At 49.8% G+C, this 14,806-nt stretch overlaps 1 protein-coding gene and 2 non-coding genes across 3 annotated transcripts; 1 reads left to right on the top strand and 2 right to left on the bottom strand.

Moving 5' to 3' along the window:
* Positions 1-475: 475 nt before the first annotated feature.
* On the top strand, positions 476-13,918 carry LOC149283128 (dynein regulatory complex protein 1-like). Its single transcript, XM_089497958.1, has 19 exons — positions 476-524; positions 2,791-3,100; positions 3,780-3,908; positions 4,144-4,231; positions 4,436-4,548; positions 4,637-4,820; positions 5,551-5,688; positions 6,331-6,417; positions 7,329-7,451; positions 8,089-8,228; positions 9,122-9,256; positions 9,745-10,022; positions 10,878-11,017; positions 11,501-11,590; positions 12,187-12,270; positions 12,764-12,891; positions 13,102-13,248; positions 13,332-13,434; positions 13,859-13,918. The coding sequence occupies exons 1-19, from the start codon at positions 476-478 to the stop codon at positions 13,916-13,918; spliced, it is 2,526 nt and encodes an 841-aa protein (XP_089354084.1).
* Positions 7,726-7,807, bottom strand: TRNAL-AAG (transfer RNA leucine (anticodon AAG)). Its single transcript has one exon. It is a non-coding gene; the product is annotated as a tRNA-Leu (tRNA).
* TRNAL-AAG (transfer RNA leucine (anticodon AAG)) lies at positions 10,274-10,355 on the bottom strand. Its single transcript has one exon. It is a non-coding gene; the product is annotated as a tRNA-Leu (tRNA).
* Positions 13,919-14,806: the final 888 nt, after the last annotated feature.

Below are 14,806 nucleotides of genomic sequence, written 5' to 3' on the forward strand. Positions count from 1 at the left end.
GGAATATTCCCGATAAACCCCCCGCCGGCTTATTAAGTTAAACAATCCCCGTTCTCTCTTCTAATATTAGGGTTTGAACTGAAAACTTCCGCTTCTTCCAGAACGCAGCAGAATATATTGGAAACAACAACAGGATATCTAAGAATCCACGACGCGGCTGTGAAATAACGAGACAAACTTTTACTGGAACGTTCCAAATATAAAACAAGACAAATAACAATAATCCCCACATTCATTGACACGCAACATATACACATAAGTTCCTAGTTACAAGATTGAAACATGCGTGTTCGTGATTACCGTCCCTGAGGGCTCCAGGTTCGTGGTCCCACTTCATGAAAACGCACTCTCCTCTCTCCACTACCTGTCCCTCGATACATTAGAGGGTCCCAATTAGGTCTACTGGGGGGATCCCTGCTTGGACCCTGCGGCTGCCGCAGTTACCCTTTCGCCACCCTCTGGGGTCTTTACAATAATGGGGCAGAGCAGCCACAGATCTCCTGCCCTGATCATCGACACACCGGGTATTTTTACAATCTATTCCACTTGAAAACCCACCTGTCTTACTTCCGCCCCTCCCCCCATATAAATCCTATCTAAACAAAAGGTTTCCCAAACATTTCTCATTACCCGCCCCCCACGCATGTTGATCTAACTAAGAACAAAGGGTCTAATACAGGGGTGTCCAACCTGCGGCCCCCCCAGCTGCTGCAAGACTACATCTCCCATAATGCTCTTTCAGCTAAGGGGCCAGCTGAGGAGGATGGGAGATGTAGTCCTGCAGCAGCTGGAGGGCCGCAGGTTGGACCCCCCTGGTCTATTAATTCGTACATATGCACCTCTACACACATGTACATCCATACACCCGCATACACGTGTACATATATATATATATCCATACACCCGCATACACGTGTACATATATATATATCCACACAACTGCTTATAGTGGAACATGGTGTGTTTTTTTTTATTTATCAGGGTATTTATTACTTATTTATTGGGCTGTTTATGGTTGTTTTTTTTTATTTATCGGGGTATTTATTACTTATCTATTGGGCTGTTTATTGTTTTTTTTATTTATCGGGGTATTTAATTATTTATTGGGCTGTTTTTTTTTATTTATTGGGGTATTTACTTATTTATTGGGCTGTTGTTTTTTTTTTATTTATCAGGGTACTTATTACTTATTTATTGGGCTGTTCTTTATTGTTTTTTTTTATTTATCGGGGTATTTATTACTTATTTATTGGGCTGTTCGTTATTGTTTTTTTTTTATTTATCGGGGTATTTATTACTTATTTATTGGGCTGTTCTTTATTTTTTTTTTATTTATCGGGGTATTTATTACTTATTTATTGGGCTGTTTATTGTAGGCCGCACCCTAAAAGTTTGGTGCTTTTTTAAAGAAAGTTTTTTTCTTTAAAAAAGCACCAAAAAAACATGCTGCCACTGTCCCCCCCCCCCCCCCCCGAGATATGCTACCACTGTCCTCCCCCCCCAGATATGCTGCCACTGTTATCCTCCATGCCCGAGATACGCTGCCACTGTCCTCCCCCCCCCGAGATATGCTGCCACTGTCCTCCTCACTTACCGGAGCAGACTCCCGGGTGTCTTGCGGGGCCGGCGGGGGACATCTACGCAATACGCATACACAACAAGTTGTGTACGCGTATTGCGTAGATGTCCCCCGCCGGCCCCGCAAGACACCCAGGAGTCTGCTCCGGTAAGTCGGGGGGGGGGGCAGAGGTAAAACGCATCGTGTGGACGGTCCGCACGATGCACTTAGACAACCTCCCGTGCCGGCACCCCCCCCCCCGTGGGAAGTGCTGGCAGGGGAGGCTGTCTGAGCGTATCGGGGAGTAGGATGCAGTAGGAGTTGGATCTGTATCCAAACCCCGCTGCCTGCCCGGCGCCCGGGACTGCATGTCCCGGGCGTCGGGCGCTAGACCCCGAATATAGGCCGCACCCCCACTTTAAAAACTTAAAGTGGGGGAAAAAAGTGCGGCCTATATTCGAGCCAATACAGTATTACTTATTTATTGGGCTGTTCTTTATTGTTTTTTTTATTTATCGGGGTATTTATTACTTATTTATTGGGCTGTTCTTTATTGGGTTTTTTTATTTATCGGGGTATTTATTACTTATTTATTGGGCTGTTCTTTATTGGGTTTTTTTATTTATCGGGGTATTTATTACTTATTTATTGGGCTGTTCTTGAATCTAAGACGAGACCAACGACTGATTAAGGTTTGAGTCTTTACAGCAGGAGAAACGGGCGACTAGACGGGGGCCGGATGGGGCCGATCTGCCGACAGGCGTTGTGGTTCTCTGTTGACGCCCCACTCCGGGGTTATTAAAGAGCGCCTGTCAATGTAAAGCTGTCACTTTTGGGGGCATATTAAAAGATTTAATTTGCCCCAATTGCCCCCATAACATTCAGCGTAGAGGCAAAAACTACAGCCATGGCTGCCACGTGGGCTGTGCATGAGGCGTTATGGGTTAATGCGCTTCATAACCCCCCCCCCCCCCCGGGGTATTAACCCTTCAATAGATCTTTCAGAGATCATTAAATCAGAGAATATCAAGCATATGCGACCCCGAGAATCTGCCCTTTTACCCCAAGACTGGGGTAAAACCCTGAGAATCTGCCCCTTTACCCCGAGACTGGGGTAAAACCCTGAGAATCTGCCCCTTTACCCCGGGACTGGGGTAAAACCCCCGAGAATCTGCCCCTTTCCCCCCGAGAGTGGGGTAAAACCCCCAAGAATCTGCCCCTCACTGGGGAAGGAGCCGTCGCCGAGCAGCCGCTTCCCGGATGTGGTCAGCCCACTCCCAGCTATGGCTGTCTGAGCCTACTGCGTTTACTCACTAAACGAGCTCAGTTTCGGCTGCCCCGCGCTCTGATTGGTTGCCGGGGTTTTTCACCTCCAAGCCTCTACCACCCACTGCGTGGCCAGCGACCGCGCTGTGATTGGTTAAACCGAAGTCCGCCGTCTCCTAGCAACAGAGCAGCAACAGCTACAGGAGCCGGAGAACAGGTACCCGTAACGGGAGAACGGGGCGCCGGAGAGCGGAGGCCGGATACAGGGGACACGGGGTGAGGGGGGACCCAGATACAGGGCACGAGGGGTGAGGGGGGACACGGGTTAAGAGGGGACCCGGATACCGGGGGCATGGGTTGAAGGGGGACCCGGATACAGGGGACACGGGATGAAGGGGGACCCGGATACAGGGGACACGGGATGAGGGGGGACACAAATACAGGGGACACGGGGTGAGGGAGACACAAATAACCCGTAACAGGAGATCGGGGCGCCGGAGGCCGGATACAGGGAACACGGGGTGAGACGGGACCCGGATAAAGGGGACATGGGTTGAGAGGGGATCTGGATACAGGGGGAATGGGTTGAAGGGGGACCGGGATACAGGGGACACGGGGTGAGGGGGGTCACGGATACAGGGGACACGGGGTGAGAGGGGACCCGGATACAGGGGGTGATGGGAGACCCCTCGCAGCTCTGTGTGTCTAAAGAGATTTAACAAAGTAAAGGAGAAACGTTGCCAGAGACCCGAATCTAACACTAGAGGGACAGAGACTGAGATGGGATGGAAGTTTTACTTTACTGAGAGGGTGGTAGATAAGTGGAACAGCCTCCCAGCAGAAGAGGTAGAGGGTAATACGTGATGCTGTAAGCGAAAGGCAGCAAAGACACCCTACGGTCCCGACAACGGGCAGTTTAAGGAAACAACGTGAACCGCGTTGTTTTGATTGACAGGCCGCACGTCGGAGACATCATGAATCTGGGGTCGGAGAACGGAGGGCCGTCTCTGGAGTCGGAGGATCCGCAGGAGAGGATGGAGGCGCGGAGGCTGCGCATATCCGCCAGGCTGGAGGCCAAGAGACGGTGAAACCCTCAACTGGTTTCATTTGGCAAATATTTGCGCTCTTTTTTAACCCCTTGTTTCCCCTCCATATTATTCCTCCGGTCAGCGCAAGGTTCGCTCACCTTATTTCAAGCAGGGAACGGGCTTCACGTTCTCTTATTCATGGAGCGTGACTGGAAATGCTTTTGGTTTAGAAGCCATCTTGTGAAATAGCACGGCTTAGTGAATAGAGTTTTTCCTCCCCGTTGTTTGCAGGGAGGCTCTAGGCGAGGATCCTAATTCTCACAAGGAGCAGAAGGAGGAACCGAGGAAAAGCCAGAAGCAGAGGGAGGACAGCAGACAGGTGAGATCCCCGCGCTTCTCCTGCTGTGAGTCACTAATCAGTCGCTGGTCTCATCTTAGATTCAGGAGCCATATGACTATCCCGCGCATGCTTAATACCCTCTGCCACCTCTGCTGGGAGGCTGCTCCACTTATCTACCGCCCTCTCCGTAAAGTAAAACGTCCTTATATTACAACTAAGCAAACCGTTCTCTCTCATCATCAGCGCTTGGCCAAACTGGTGAGCGACGGCACGCAGCTGGTCACCAACATCCAGATAGCGGCGGATGCGCGGGAGACCCAGAGACGGGCGGACGAGGAGGAACTCAGGAGGCTGAGGTGCGTTAATGAAACGGGACGCCGGGCTGGAGGTAATCAGGGGCCCGGAAGGCATCGCCGGGATATAAGAGCCGCTCATCCTCCGCAGGGTAGAGAAGTTGGACAACGAGGCCAAGACCAGTTTGGAGAAATTTGAGGACATCACCCAGAAATGGTTGTCCTCCGGCACGAGGAGGGTCGCCCAGGAGCTGTGGGAGCTGCTGAACCTCCAGCAACAGCAGTGCGGCCGGCTCATCGAGGACAAGAACAAGCTGATCGGGGAACTGCAGCAGGTGGGCGACCGTGCCATGGGTGTGGGGTGACACTACCTGCCCCATGTACCCAGCCAGGTGTATCAGCTGGGAGTAACTGCCCCATGTACCCAGCCGGGTGTATCAGCCGGGAGTAACTGCCCCATGTACCCAGCCGGGTGTATCAGCCGGGAGTAACTGCCCCATGTACCCAGCCGGGTGTATATGTATATATATATATGTGTGCTATATATGTGTATGTATGTATGTATGTGTTTGCATGTATGTATGTCAGTCAGTGTGCGTGCGTATGTATATATGTGTATATGTATATATGTGTATATGTATGGATGTGCGTGTATGTATATATGTCTGTGTGTATATATATATATATATATATATATATATGTGTGTATGTATGTGCGTGCGTGTATGTATGTGCGTGTATGTATGTATGTATATATGTCTGTGTGTATATATATATATATATATATATGTATGTATGTGCATGTGTATATGTATGTATGTGCGTGTATGTATGTATGTATGTATGTGCGTGTGTATGTATGTATGTATGTATATATGTCTGTGTGTATGCACGTATGTGTGTATGTATGTATGTGCGTGTGTATGTATGTATGTATTTATGTCTGTGTGTATGCATGTACGTGCGTGTGTATGTATGTATGTATGTAATATATGTCTGTGTGTATGCATGTACGTGCGTGTATATGTATACATATGTGTATGAACGTTCACATCATCCGTACAGGAGCTGAAGCGGAAGGACGAGCTGTATGTGAAAGACCTGAAGAAACAAGCGGAGGACGTGGGTCTGCTGATTGAGAGAATGGAGGAGCAGATCCGGAGCTTAACCAAGACGTTCCGCGAGGAGCTGCTGAACATCGAGGTGGGTGACCCCCCCCCTGGTTTATTCTAGCCTCCTTTGCAGGTGCCCCTTTCGGGGTATTTATATGTATTTTAACTCCTGACGTCTCCGGGTCACAGCGTGTCAGACTACAGGCCGCGAGCCTGCGATCCGCAGCCAAAATAATACCTTCCAAGCGGCGCACATGCGCGGCTCTGTCGTGACGTGTCGGGCAGGTTTGGCTATTCAGCTGGGCTTGCCCCACGGGTCATTAATTGCCAGCCCTCGCCCGTAAGCACACAGGTAGCGTCGTGAGTGTATGTCATATTATATACCTCCCAAATCTCAAACTGGCAGCGCTACTGTGCATGCGCACAATTCTGCGCGGTACAGCTGCATAGAGTGGCCAAACTGGGACTGTCTTGCGCAAAGCGGGACTGTTGGGAGGCACTATATTGCTGAAGAGCGCTGCTTTAGAGTGCTAGCAATCCCTGGGGCTCAGCGAGCGGCCGCGTCTCAAAGTTAACTCATTCTGGCCTCGAGAAGGGGCGGGAACCCCCCTGTTAATGCGGGGCTTTCGATGACATCATAGCATCTCTGGCGCTGTCAGTCAGCTGGACGTTGATGTCATCGATTGGATGGTGATGCGATGGATTCACGCCGACCTCTCTTTGTTTTTCACAGAAAGCCTTCGAGTCGGAGCGGAGGGACCTTCTAAACAGCAATCGGAGAAAGTGGGAGGAGGGGATGCAGGCGCGGAGGGGCAGAGAGGTAAGAGCGGGGCGCGTGGATACAGCGAGGGCAAAGACTCGCCGAGCCGACGCTTAAATAACCCTCCAAAATCCACCCCGAGAGCGAGGGGGTGGATGCCCATAGGCACAGCGAGCGGCTCCTCATTAAGTTTTACCCCCCCCATTTGGGGTAAGCTTGGTTTGGCCCACGTAGCTTTAAAAAGGGGAGGAGCGAGCGGGAAGGCGGTGACCTCCGGCCGGGGGCTGTTATTGGTCAGGCAGGTTTTGCCAGCAGAATCTTTTTAAACTGATTATTTTCAGAGCGATTTCACGTAATTTAATTTAGCAAGCGGTTTAACCCCTTCATGACCACCCTATACGCCAAGGCTTTTGTTTAGTTTGCGATTCCCCCTTTTTTAAATAATCCAGCATTTAATATTATTATGCTTAAAAATTTAATTTAATTTAGGGTTTTTTACCACAAGTTTGGTGCCCCCCCCGATTTATATTCCGCAACCTGCCACCCCTAGAATGACGCCCCACGTGCTTAGGTTTTCGTCTCCTTACATACTACGCTTTTGGGCACTTATTTGTCCATTTTTCATTATTATTTTTAATTTATTTTTTTAATAAAGGCCTCAGGGAATCTCTCATGAAACCAGACGCGGCTGCTCATGATGTCATGATGATGTCACCGGGACCCATTTAATTACTATTTTATATTTAACTGTTCAATAAATCTTTTAAACGTTTTGTTAATATTTACAAAGAGAAGGGCCAAAAAATAGGGAAAGCAGCGTTAACAACGCGGCCCCCGACGCTTTCACTCAATGAACTCGCGCCCCCCCCGACGCTTTTACCCAATGAACTCGCGCCCCCCGACGCTTTCACCCAATCTGTTTGTTTTGCGGCGCGTTCCAAGCGTGAATCGTTGGCTTTCGTTACCCGCAGCTGGAGGATCTGACGCTTCGGATGAAGAAAGTGGAGGAATACGAGCGGCAGCTGAACCAACTTCGGGTGCAGGACGGCGAGGAGTACAACGTGATCAAAATCAAACTGGAGACCGACGTGCAGGTTAATACAAAAATACAGAACCCGCCGGCAGATCGGCCCCATCCGGCCCCCGTCTAGCCGCCCGTTTCTCCTGCTGTAAAGACTCCAACCTTAATCAGCTGTTGGTCTCGTCTTAGATTCAGGAGCCGTATGTCTATCCCGTGCATGTTTAATACCCTCACTGTATTACCCTCTACCACCTCTGCTGGGAGGCTGTTCCACTTATCTAGATTTAGGAGCACTATGCCTATTCTATACACGTTTAAAATCACTATATTAGGAAATAAAAGAAACTTGGCAGCGGTGGGATTCGAACCCACGCCCCCGAGGAGACTGGAGCCTTAATCCAGCGCCTTAGACCGCTCGGCCACGCTACCCACCTACCAGAGGGGTAAGTTAGTGTTTGAGAGATAGGATGAAAGTGGAGACCGATGTGCGGGTTCGTGTAGGACAGAGGAGCGCAGCGCGATCAGGATCAAAGAGTGTGCCGGGGAGTGTAACGGGTATCAAGCGAGGTCGCTGTGCACGGTACTACAGGCCGGTGGGGGGTAGAATGCCGTCATTGTGCATCGAATCCCCTATTAATATTTACATACATAGGGGGCCGCTGGGGTCTGTGAGACCCTCTGCTAAAACTAACCATGTGTTTCTATATCAGATCCTTCAGCAGCAGCTGCAGCAGATGAAAGCCACGTACCAGCTGAACCAGGAGAAGCTGGAGTACAATTACCAGGTGCTGAAGAAACGCGACGAGGAAAATACAATCACCAAGTCCCAGCAGAAGCGGAGAATAACGCGGTGAGCCGGGGGGCCGAGACCCTCAACTGGTCAGAATCAGCAGGAAACAGAGTGCTTCGGATTAAATGCCCCGAGTCAGACCCGCATCGCAGCATTTTCACTCAGAGACCCTTCTCGCTACTTACCAGCTGCCCCATGACCAACATTAACCTATCTTACTGTATACAGCGCTGGGGGGTTATATTACTGTATACAGCGTGGGGGGTTATTACTGTATACAGCGCTGGGGGGGTTATATTACTGTATACAGCGCTGGGGGGTTATATTACTGTATACAGCGCTGGGGAGGTTATATTACTGTATATAGCGCTGGGGGGTATATTACTGTATACAGCGCTGGGGGTTATATTACTGTATACAGCGCTGGGGGTTATATTACTGTATACAGCGCTGGGGGGTATATTACTGTATACAGCGCTGGGGGGTATATTATTGTATATAGTGCTGGGGGGGTTATATTACTGTATATAGCGCTGGGGGGGTATATTACTGTATATAGCGCTGGGGGGGTATATTACTGTATATAGCGCTGGGGGGGTATATTACTGTATATAGCGCTGGGGGGGTATATTACTGTATATAGCGCTGGGGGGGTATATTACTGTATATAGCGCTGGGGGGGTATATTACTGTATATAGCGCTGGGGGGGTATATTACTGTATATAGCGCTGGGGGGGTATATTACTGTATATAGCGCTGGGGGGGTTATATTACTGTATACAGCACTGGGGGTTATTACTGTATACAGCGCTGGGGGGGTTATATTACTGTATACAGCGCTGGGGTGTTATATTACTGTATATAGCGCTGGGGGGGTATATTACTGTATATAGCGCTGGGGGGGTATATTACTGTGTGGCCCCTGGCGTTCTAATGGCTTTTGCTTGTTTAGATTGCAGGACGTCCTTAATAACCTGCGGATAAAACTCGATAAGCAGGTGAGGGAATGCAGAGAGGAGAAGGCGGCTCAGAGCGACGACGTCCTGCGATTGGCCGAGCAGTGCCAGGATCTGCAGAAGAAGATGAGGTGAGAGGCGCTCGTTGGGGCCCCATCTGTCCCGCAGACATCAGCGAGTATTTAGGGGCCTCGGGGTTCCCGGCACCTCTTTAATTTCCCCGATACTTCATCGTTTTAATGGCGCTTGCTGCCGATAGGATGGTATTTGTAATGCCTCTGGTTTACGTGGTTTGGGGGTAATGATGGCATCGGGAAGTCAGGGGTATTTTTTTTGCCCCTCTCGTACATCACACCCCGTGGGAGGTATGTAGTGGATGTTCTGAGTCTAGGGAGCAAACCCCGCGTCTCAAAGTGATTGCAAATATTTGGGACAGCCAATGAGCTGCTTAGCTGACCGGCAGCACGTTCATTATTATTTATGTTTTATATAGCGCCATCAAATTCCATAGCGCTGTACAATGTACATTTCCCATACCCCCTTGGGGGGGGGGGTTGCAGACCCCCCAAGCACTCAAAGGGTTAAAACGTTGCATTCGCGGCCGTTGTTTTTTTTGCAGGCATTTTGCTGCAGCCGACGCTAAGAAGTTCCATGATATCTGGGTGATGAACGAGGAAGAGATGAAGGGTCTTGTCCACCGGGCCCTGGAGGCCGATCGGATCATACAGGAGCAGCAGCTGGGACTGCCCTGGAAGACCCCCGACTTGTGGTTCATGGACAACGTAGGACCCCTGGTGCCGCAGAAGCAGAAGAAGAAGAGCGCCAGCGTGCTGGCACAGGAGGTCATGGCCTCAGCAGGTGAGGAGAGCATTATGTGGCTGGGGGGAACCTTGGGAGGTGGTCTTCAAACTGCAGCTGCCCTTAACCCCTATAGCCCTCCTCCCCGTATATAGCCCTCCTCCCCTATATATATATCGCTCCTCCCCTATATATCCCTCCTCCACATACAGCTGTAAGTACTTTTGATCCATACTTATTGTTAATAAATGTATAATAAATAACATTAAGTTGGGTGCGTGGCTGATACACGCAGGACGGGAATAAAGGAACCGAATGCTTTATCCCTGCAAAGAAACAAAAATCACTGCTGGCAGCGGTGGGATTTGAACCCACGCCCCCGAGGAGACTGGAGCCTTAATCCAGCGCCTTAGACTGCTCGGCCACGCTACCCACACACGTGTGGTGCCTGTGACACGTCCGCCTTGTCTATACGTGCCCTCCATGTGACTGCTGGCTGCATGTGAAGCTCTGACATATTCTATGATGGAAGGCTTAGTGGGTCGGTGGCGTCTCCCTGTCCCTTATTATTAAATAATTAAATAATCACATTTAACGAATGAGGGATTCCGGGCAGCTTTTGCGTCCCTCTCGCACTTTTGGGGAATTCAGTGAATATTTTGGGGTTAAAGTGAGGTGGTTTGGTGAAGAAGGCTTGTGTGCGGTGCGTGAGGACAGTGCCACCCGGTGGCAGGCTGGAGTATTGCGTCACAGCTTAGACATTTATTATAAAAGCAAGAAAAAAGAAAACTAAACAATAATACATTTTACAATTTGGGGAATTATCTGTCTTCCTGTCATCTGCAAAAGTTTGAAGTTAGTGGCACACAAAAGAAAGACAATTTTTTTTTCATTTTGCTGATCTGTGGCTTTTTTTATGGAAAGTGTAACGTTTAATTACTGTCTCCGGCACAGGGGGCGATGAATCGCTGACACCCAGCAACGGTCAGAGCGCCAGATTAAAGGCCGGCGTCCCCGGCAGCGCGGAGCAGCCGTCTCCGCCATTCTCTGCGCGGACCGTCAAACGGATCCTGGAGCGCGTCAGCGAGGAGTCGGTAATGGAGTTCGGGGGGCGTCCGCTTTGGGATCGGGGGGGGGGGACGGACACATATTTGCACCGGCCTTTAAAGGGAAACTCAGGAATATTAAGATTAAATGAAATAATTTTTTTTACTTTTTTTATATAAAAATTGGCTAATTGTATTTTTGGGGTCACTTATATAAATTTGGGCCATTTTTTGCCGGATACGTCGACATTTCACCGATTAGAGCGAGATAATGCAGTCTCCGCACATGATGGGGAAGCGGGATTGCACACAAAATATAACTCTGCTCTTTTTTTTTGTCCGCTGTAGAGGTCGGTCGAGGGCTAATAAATGTTTTATTCGTAGCGCATTCAGGAAATAAGCTTTTTTTGTTATTTTGCCCATTTTTTTCTGTTTTCCCAATCAGTTTGTGCATTTTTTTTACATTTAATTTTAACTGCAGCCCATCATCGGATCGGGGTGGCTATAATTGCGACCCATTTTCCTCCCCAGGGTTTCCTGATCGAGGCCAAGCTCAAGCAGCTGCTGTCCCCTCTGGAGAAGGACGAGCGCTCGCTCCTGAAGCTCGACTCCATTTTTGGGGTAGGTTTCCTGATCCATAATTATTACCAAAAGATTGCAAGCTCCTAGGAGCAGGACCCCCTACGTCTCTCTTAATATAATGTCTCTCCATATTGTACATTTAAATTGTCTTTGTTACAAATATTTTCCTCTATATATATATATATTATATATAAACAGCGCTACGGACTCTGCCGGCGCTATATAAATGCATATAATGTCTTATATAAGGTTTATCGAGGCCCATTCACACGGAGAGAGTGTGTAAGAATATATAATTGAGTGAAGGATGTGTGGAAAGGGTTAATCTCCACCCCGTACGGTAAGATGGCCACGTGAGCCACGTTTTCCAGGATAGATATCTTTCCGTGCAGGTAACGTGCTGCCCCCTGCAGGCTGTATGATTTATAAGCCCAAGGACGGCAATGAGTTGCTCAGCTATCCACCCCACAGCCTGCAGGGGGCAGCACTTTACCTGAACCGCTCAGCAATACGTGGAAAGCCGTGGCCGGCGGGGTCACCGAAGTTGAGGGGCGTTCTGCGTCTTCACTCGTGTGAAATAACGAGAATCCCCAGCGGCTGCCGCTCTGTCCAATGGCGCTTTGTCTCTCCTGCAGGCGCTCGGCATCGAGGATGAAGACGATGTCTACGAGCTCGTGGACTTTTTCCTGAAATACAAACGAGAAGACGCACCTGGACAGGTATGAGGGGGCCACTCACCGAGCTGCTTTATTAACTGAGAAAACTACAGCTCCCATGATGCTTAGTAATCGGGCAAATCACCTGAAGCCATACTCTACAGTCAGGCAGCAAAATTGTTTTGTGTCAAGGGACGCGGGGGCCGTGTTTCGCGTAAAGGGACAGGGGGGGGGGGGCTGTGTTGTTTCGTGTAAAGGGACGGGGGGGGGCTGTGTTGTTTCGTTTAAAGGGATGCGGGGGCCGTATTGTTTTGTGTAAAGGGACGCGGGGGCCGTATTGTTTTGTGTAAAGGGACGCGGGGGCCGTATTGTTTTGAGCAAAGGGACGCGGGGGCCGTGTTGTTTTGAGTAAAGGGACGCGGGGGCCGTGTTGTTTTGAGTAAAGGGACGCGGGGGCCGTGTTGTTTTGAGTAAAGGGACGCGGGGGCCGTGTTGTTTGGTGTGAACGCAGACTGAAAGCAGATCGTGTGTTTTCCGTTTCCCGTGGTTTGGACAGGACAATGGCGATACCGACAGATCTGACACCAGCGCTGGGGACGACCGACCGCGCCAGGGTGTCCTGATCCACCCCAATGACGTGGTGCGAGCCCTCCGAGCGTTTGTCACGGACTTCCACAAACCAAGGTGGGTACTCGTGTATAGTAATCAATATATTATCCCCTGGCCGTAGCTGCGTATAGCCATTGTACAGCGCTACTGAATAGGATGGTGCCATATAAATAATAACGCCGAGCCGGCGGAGCCTGGAAGCTTCCGAGGTATATTTCCCTTTTCCGATGAGTACTGAGTAACGCGTTATAACGGAACTAAGTCTGCCCCATCCATGATTTCCAGCGAGAAACTTTCTCAGTCCCGACCGGCCGGATGGGAAGAGCGCGACTCCAGCGAGGACGCCACATACTGGGCAGAAGCCGCGCGCGTCGTCCCCGAATCCCGCCTCAGAGTGTGGGACGCGTTGGAATCCGCGCTGGAAAAATACCAGTGAGTATACTGGCCGTTACTGGTATGAGGTCTCCGCTATTCCCGCGACTCCGCTAACCCAACGAGATTGTCGTTAATTCTAGTGACGTCCTGAGCGGTCGCTCCCAACTCATAACAGAAACATCGAGCCTGAGGCAGCAGAACGCCGAGCTGCGGATGCTCCTGCACCAATACCTCAACTCCAGGGTAAGTCCGAGAGAGCGGTGACCGCCCCGGTCCGAGGTGCCTGCTCATTCCAGCTGGATACGGCGGCAGCACCACGCACCCCTAGGTGTTTGCCCTTTAAAACCCTCACACAGGGTGGCTCTCCCCTCCCCCTTCATCCCAAAAAACCATTTGTGGATGATAAAGATCAGCATAGATCCCCACCGGCCATCCTCTTGGCACTGAAATGATGCATTAGATGGACGTAAATCCCCCCTCCCCCCCCCGGGGTGTTGGTAGGATTTTAATAAAAAGGATTTATTTTATTTAAATTAGCCTTTTTGCTGTACGGAATCCGTAATGTTTTTTTTTTTTGGATGAGAATTTCCTATAAACTGAACTTTGATTGAAGAAAAATAAATTATTGTAATTCTGTAAACCATGTTTTTCTTTTTGTTTGTTTAAGATCAACACAGAGCTGGAGATCCCCCCGACACAGATGCTCCAGATGGAGCCCCAGAATTAGAAGACTTCAGTCCAGCCTCATTTCTCGCCAATAAAACCCATCGATACACCTTACAGTACTGCTGCGGAGTGGGCTTCCTTGGGTCTCCGTGGGGAGTATCTCTAAGACATGGGGAGTAGCGTCAGGGTGCGAGAGACCGGGGGTGAAGCTGCAGGAAGGTTAGAAGGAGGCCCCAGTTGATGTCTTCTCACTGAGGTCACGTTTGGTAGATTGACGATACTTACACTCGTTAATAACATCCGCTTCTGTCCGACTCTGGGAGCCTCCATATTTCATGTCCCGTCAGCCCCCAAACAGTGACCGAGGCCTGGAACTCACCTCATGGTGAAGCAGTGAGACCTCGTTTAAGACGTTTTACACGAAGAGCTGGCGCTTTAATGTAGGTGTTTGAGACCCAGAACATGTGAGCGCAAAGATCACGTGTAGTAAATGTGCGAGGGTCCTCTCACCCCCTGATCTGGGCATGTGTCTGAGCGGAGGTGAGGGGTACGCAGTGCTCTGGTAATGCACCGTATGCACCTTGAACCCTTCCTGCACTTGCTTTCCCCACGAGTCCCGATCTTTGGGCTGGCAGGTGGAGGATGATATTCTTATGGTCTTCTGGCTGGGGAGAGACTATTTTTTAGCACCCGACCCCAATGAGCAGGGGGGGTGTGGGCATAGATGCCTCCTTCCGGTTCTTTTAATTATGTTTACCCCCCATTTTGTATTATTAATATTATTATTTATATAGTGGGGGATGGGCACAAGTTTCACACGCCCTCGCCTGAAACTCACAAAACGCTTCACCTGTATTCAAATTCTGAGCGTTGACGTTCTCAGCCCGGTGTGGTCCACCCGTTGGGAAATATTTGTCATATTTAAAAAAACAAAGGAGATATAATTAAA

The sequence above is a fragment of the Sceloporus occidentalis genome, unplaced genomic scaffold, assembly GCF_023333645.1.
Source record: "Sceloporus occidentalis isolate IW3139 unplaced genomic scaffold, rSceOcc1.0.p SCAF_111, whole genome shotgun sequence".
Taxonomy (NCBI): Eukaryota; Metazoa; Chordata; class Lepidosauria; order Squamata; family Phrynosomatidae; genus Sceloporus; species Sceloporus occidentalis.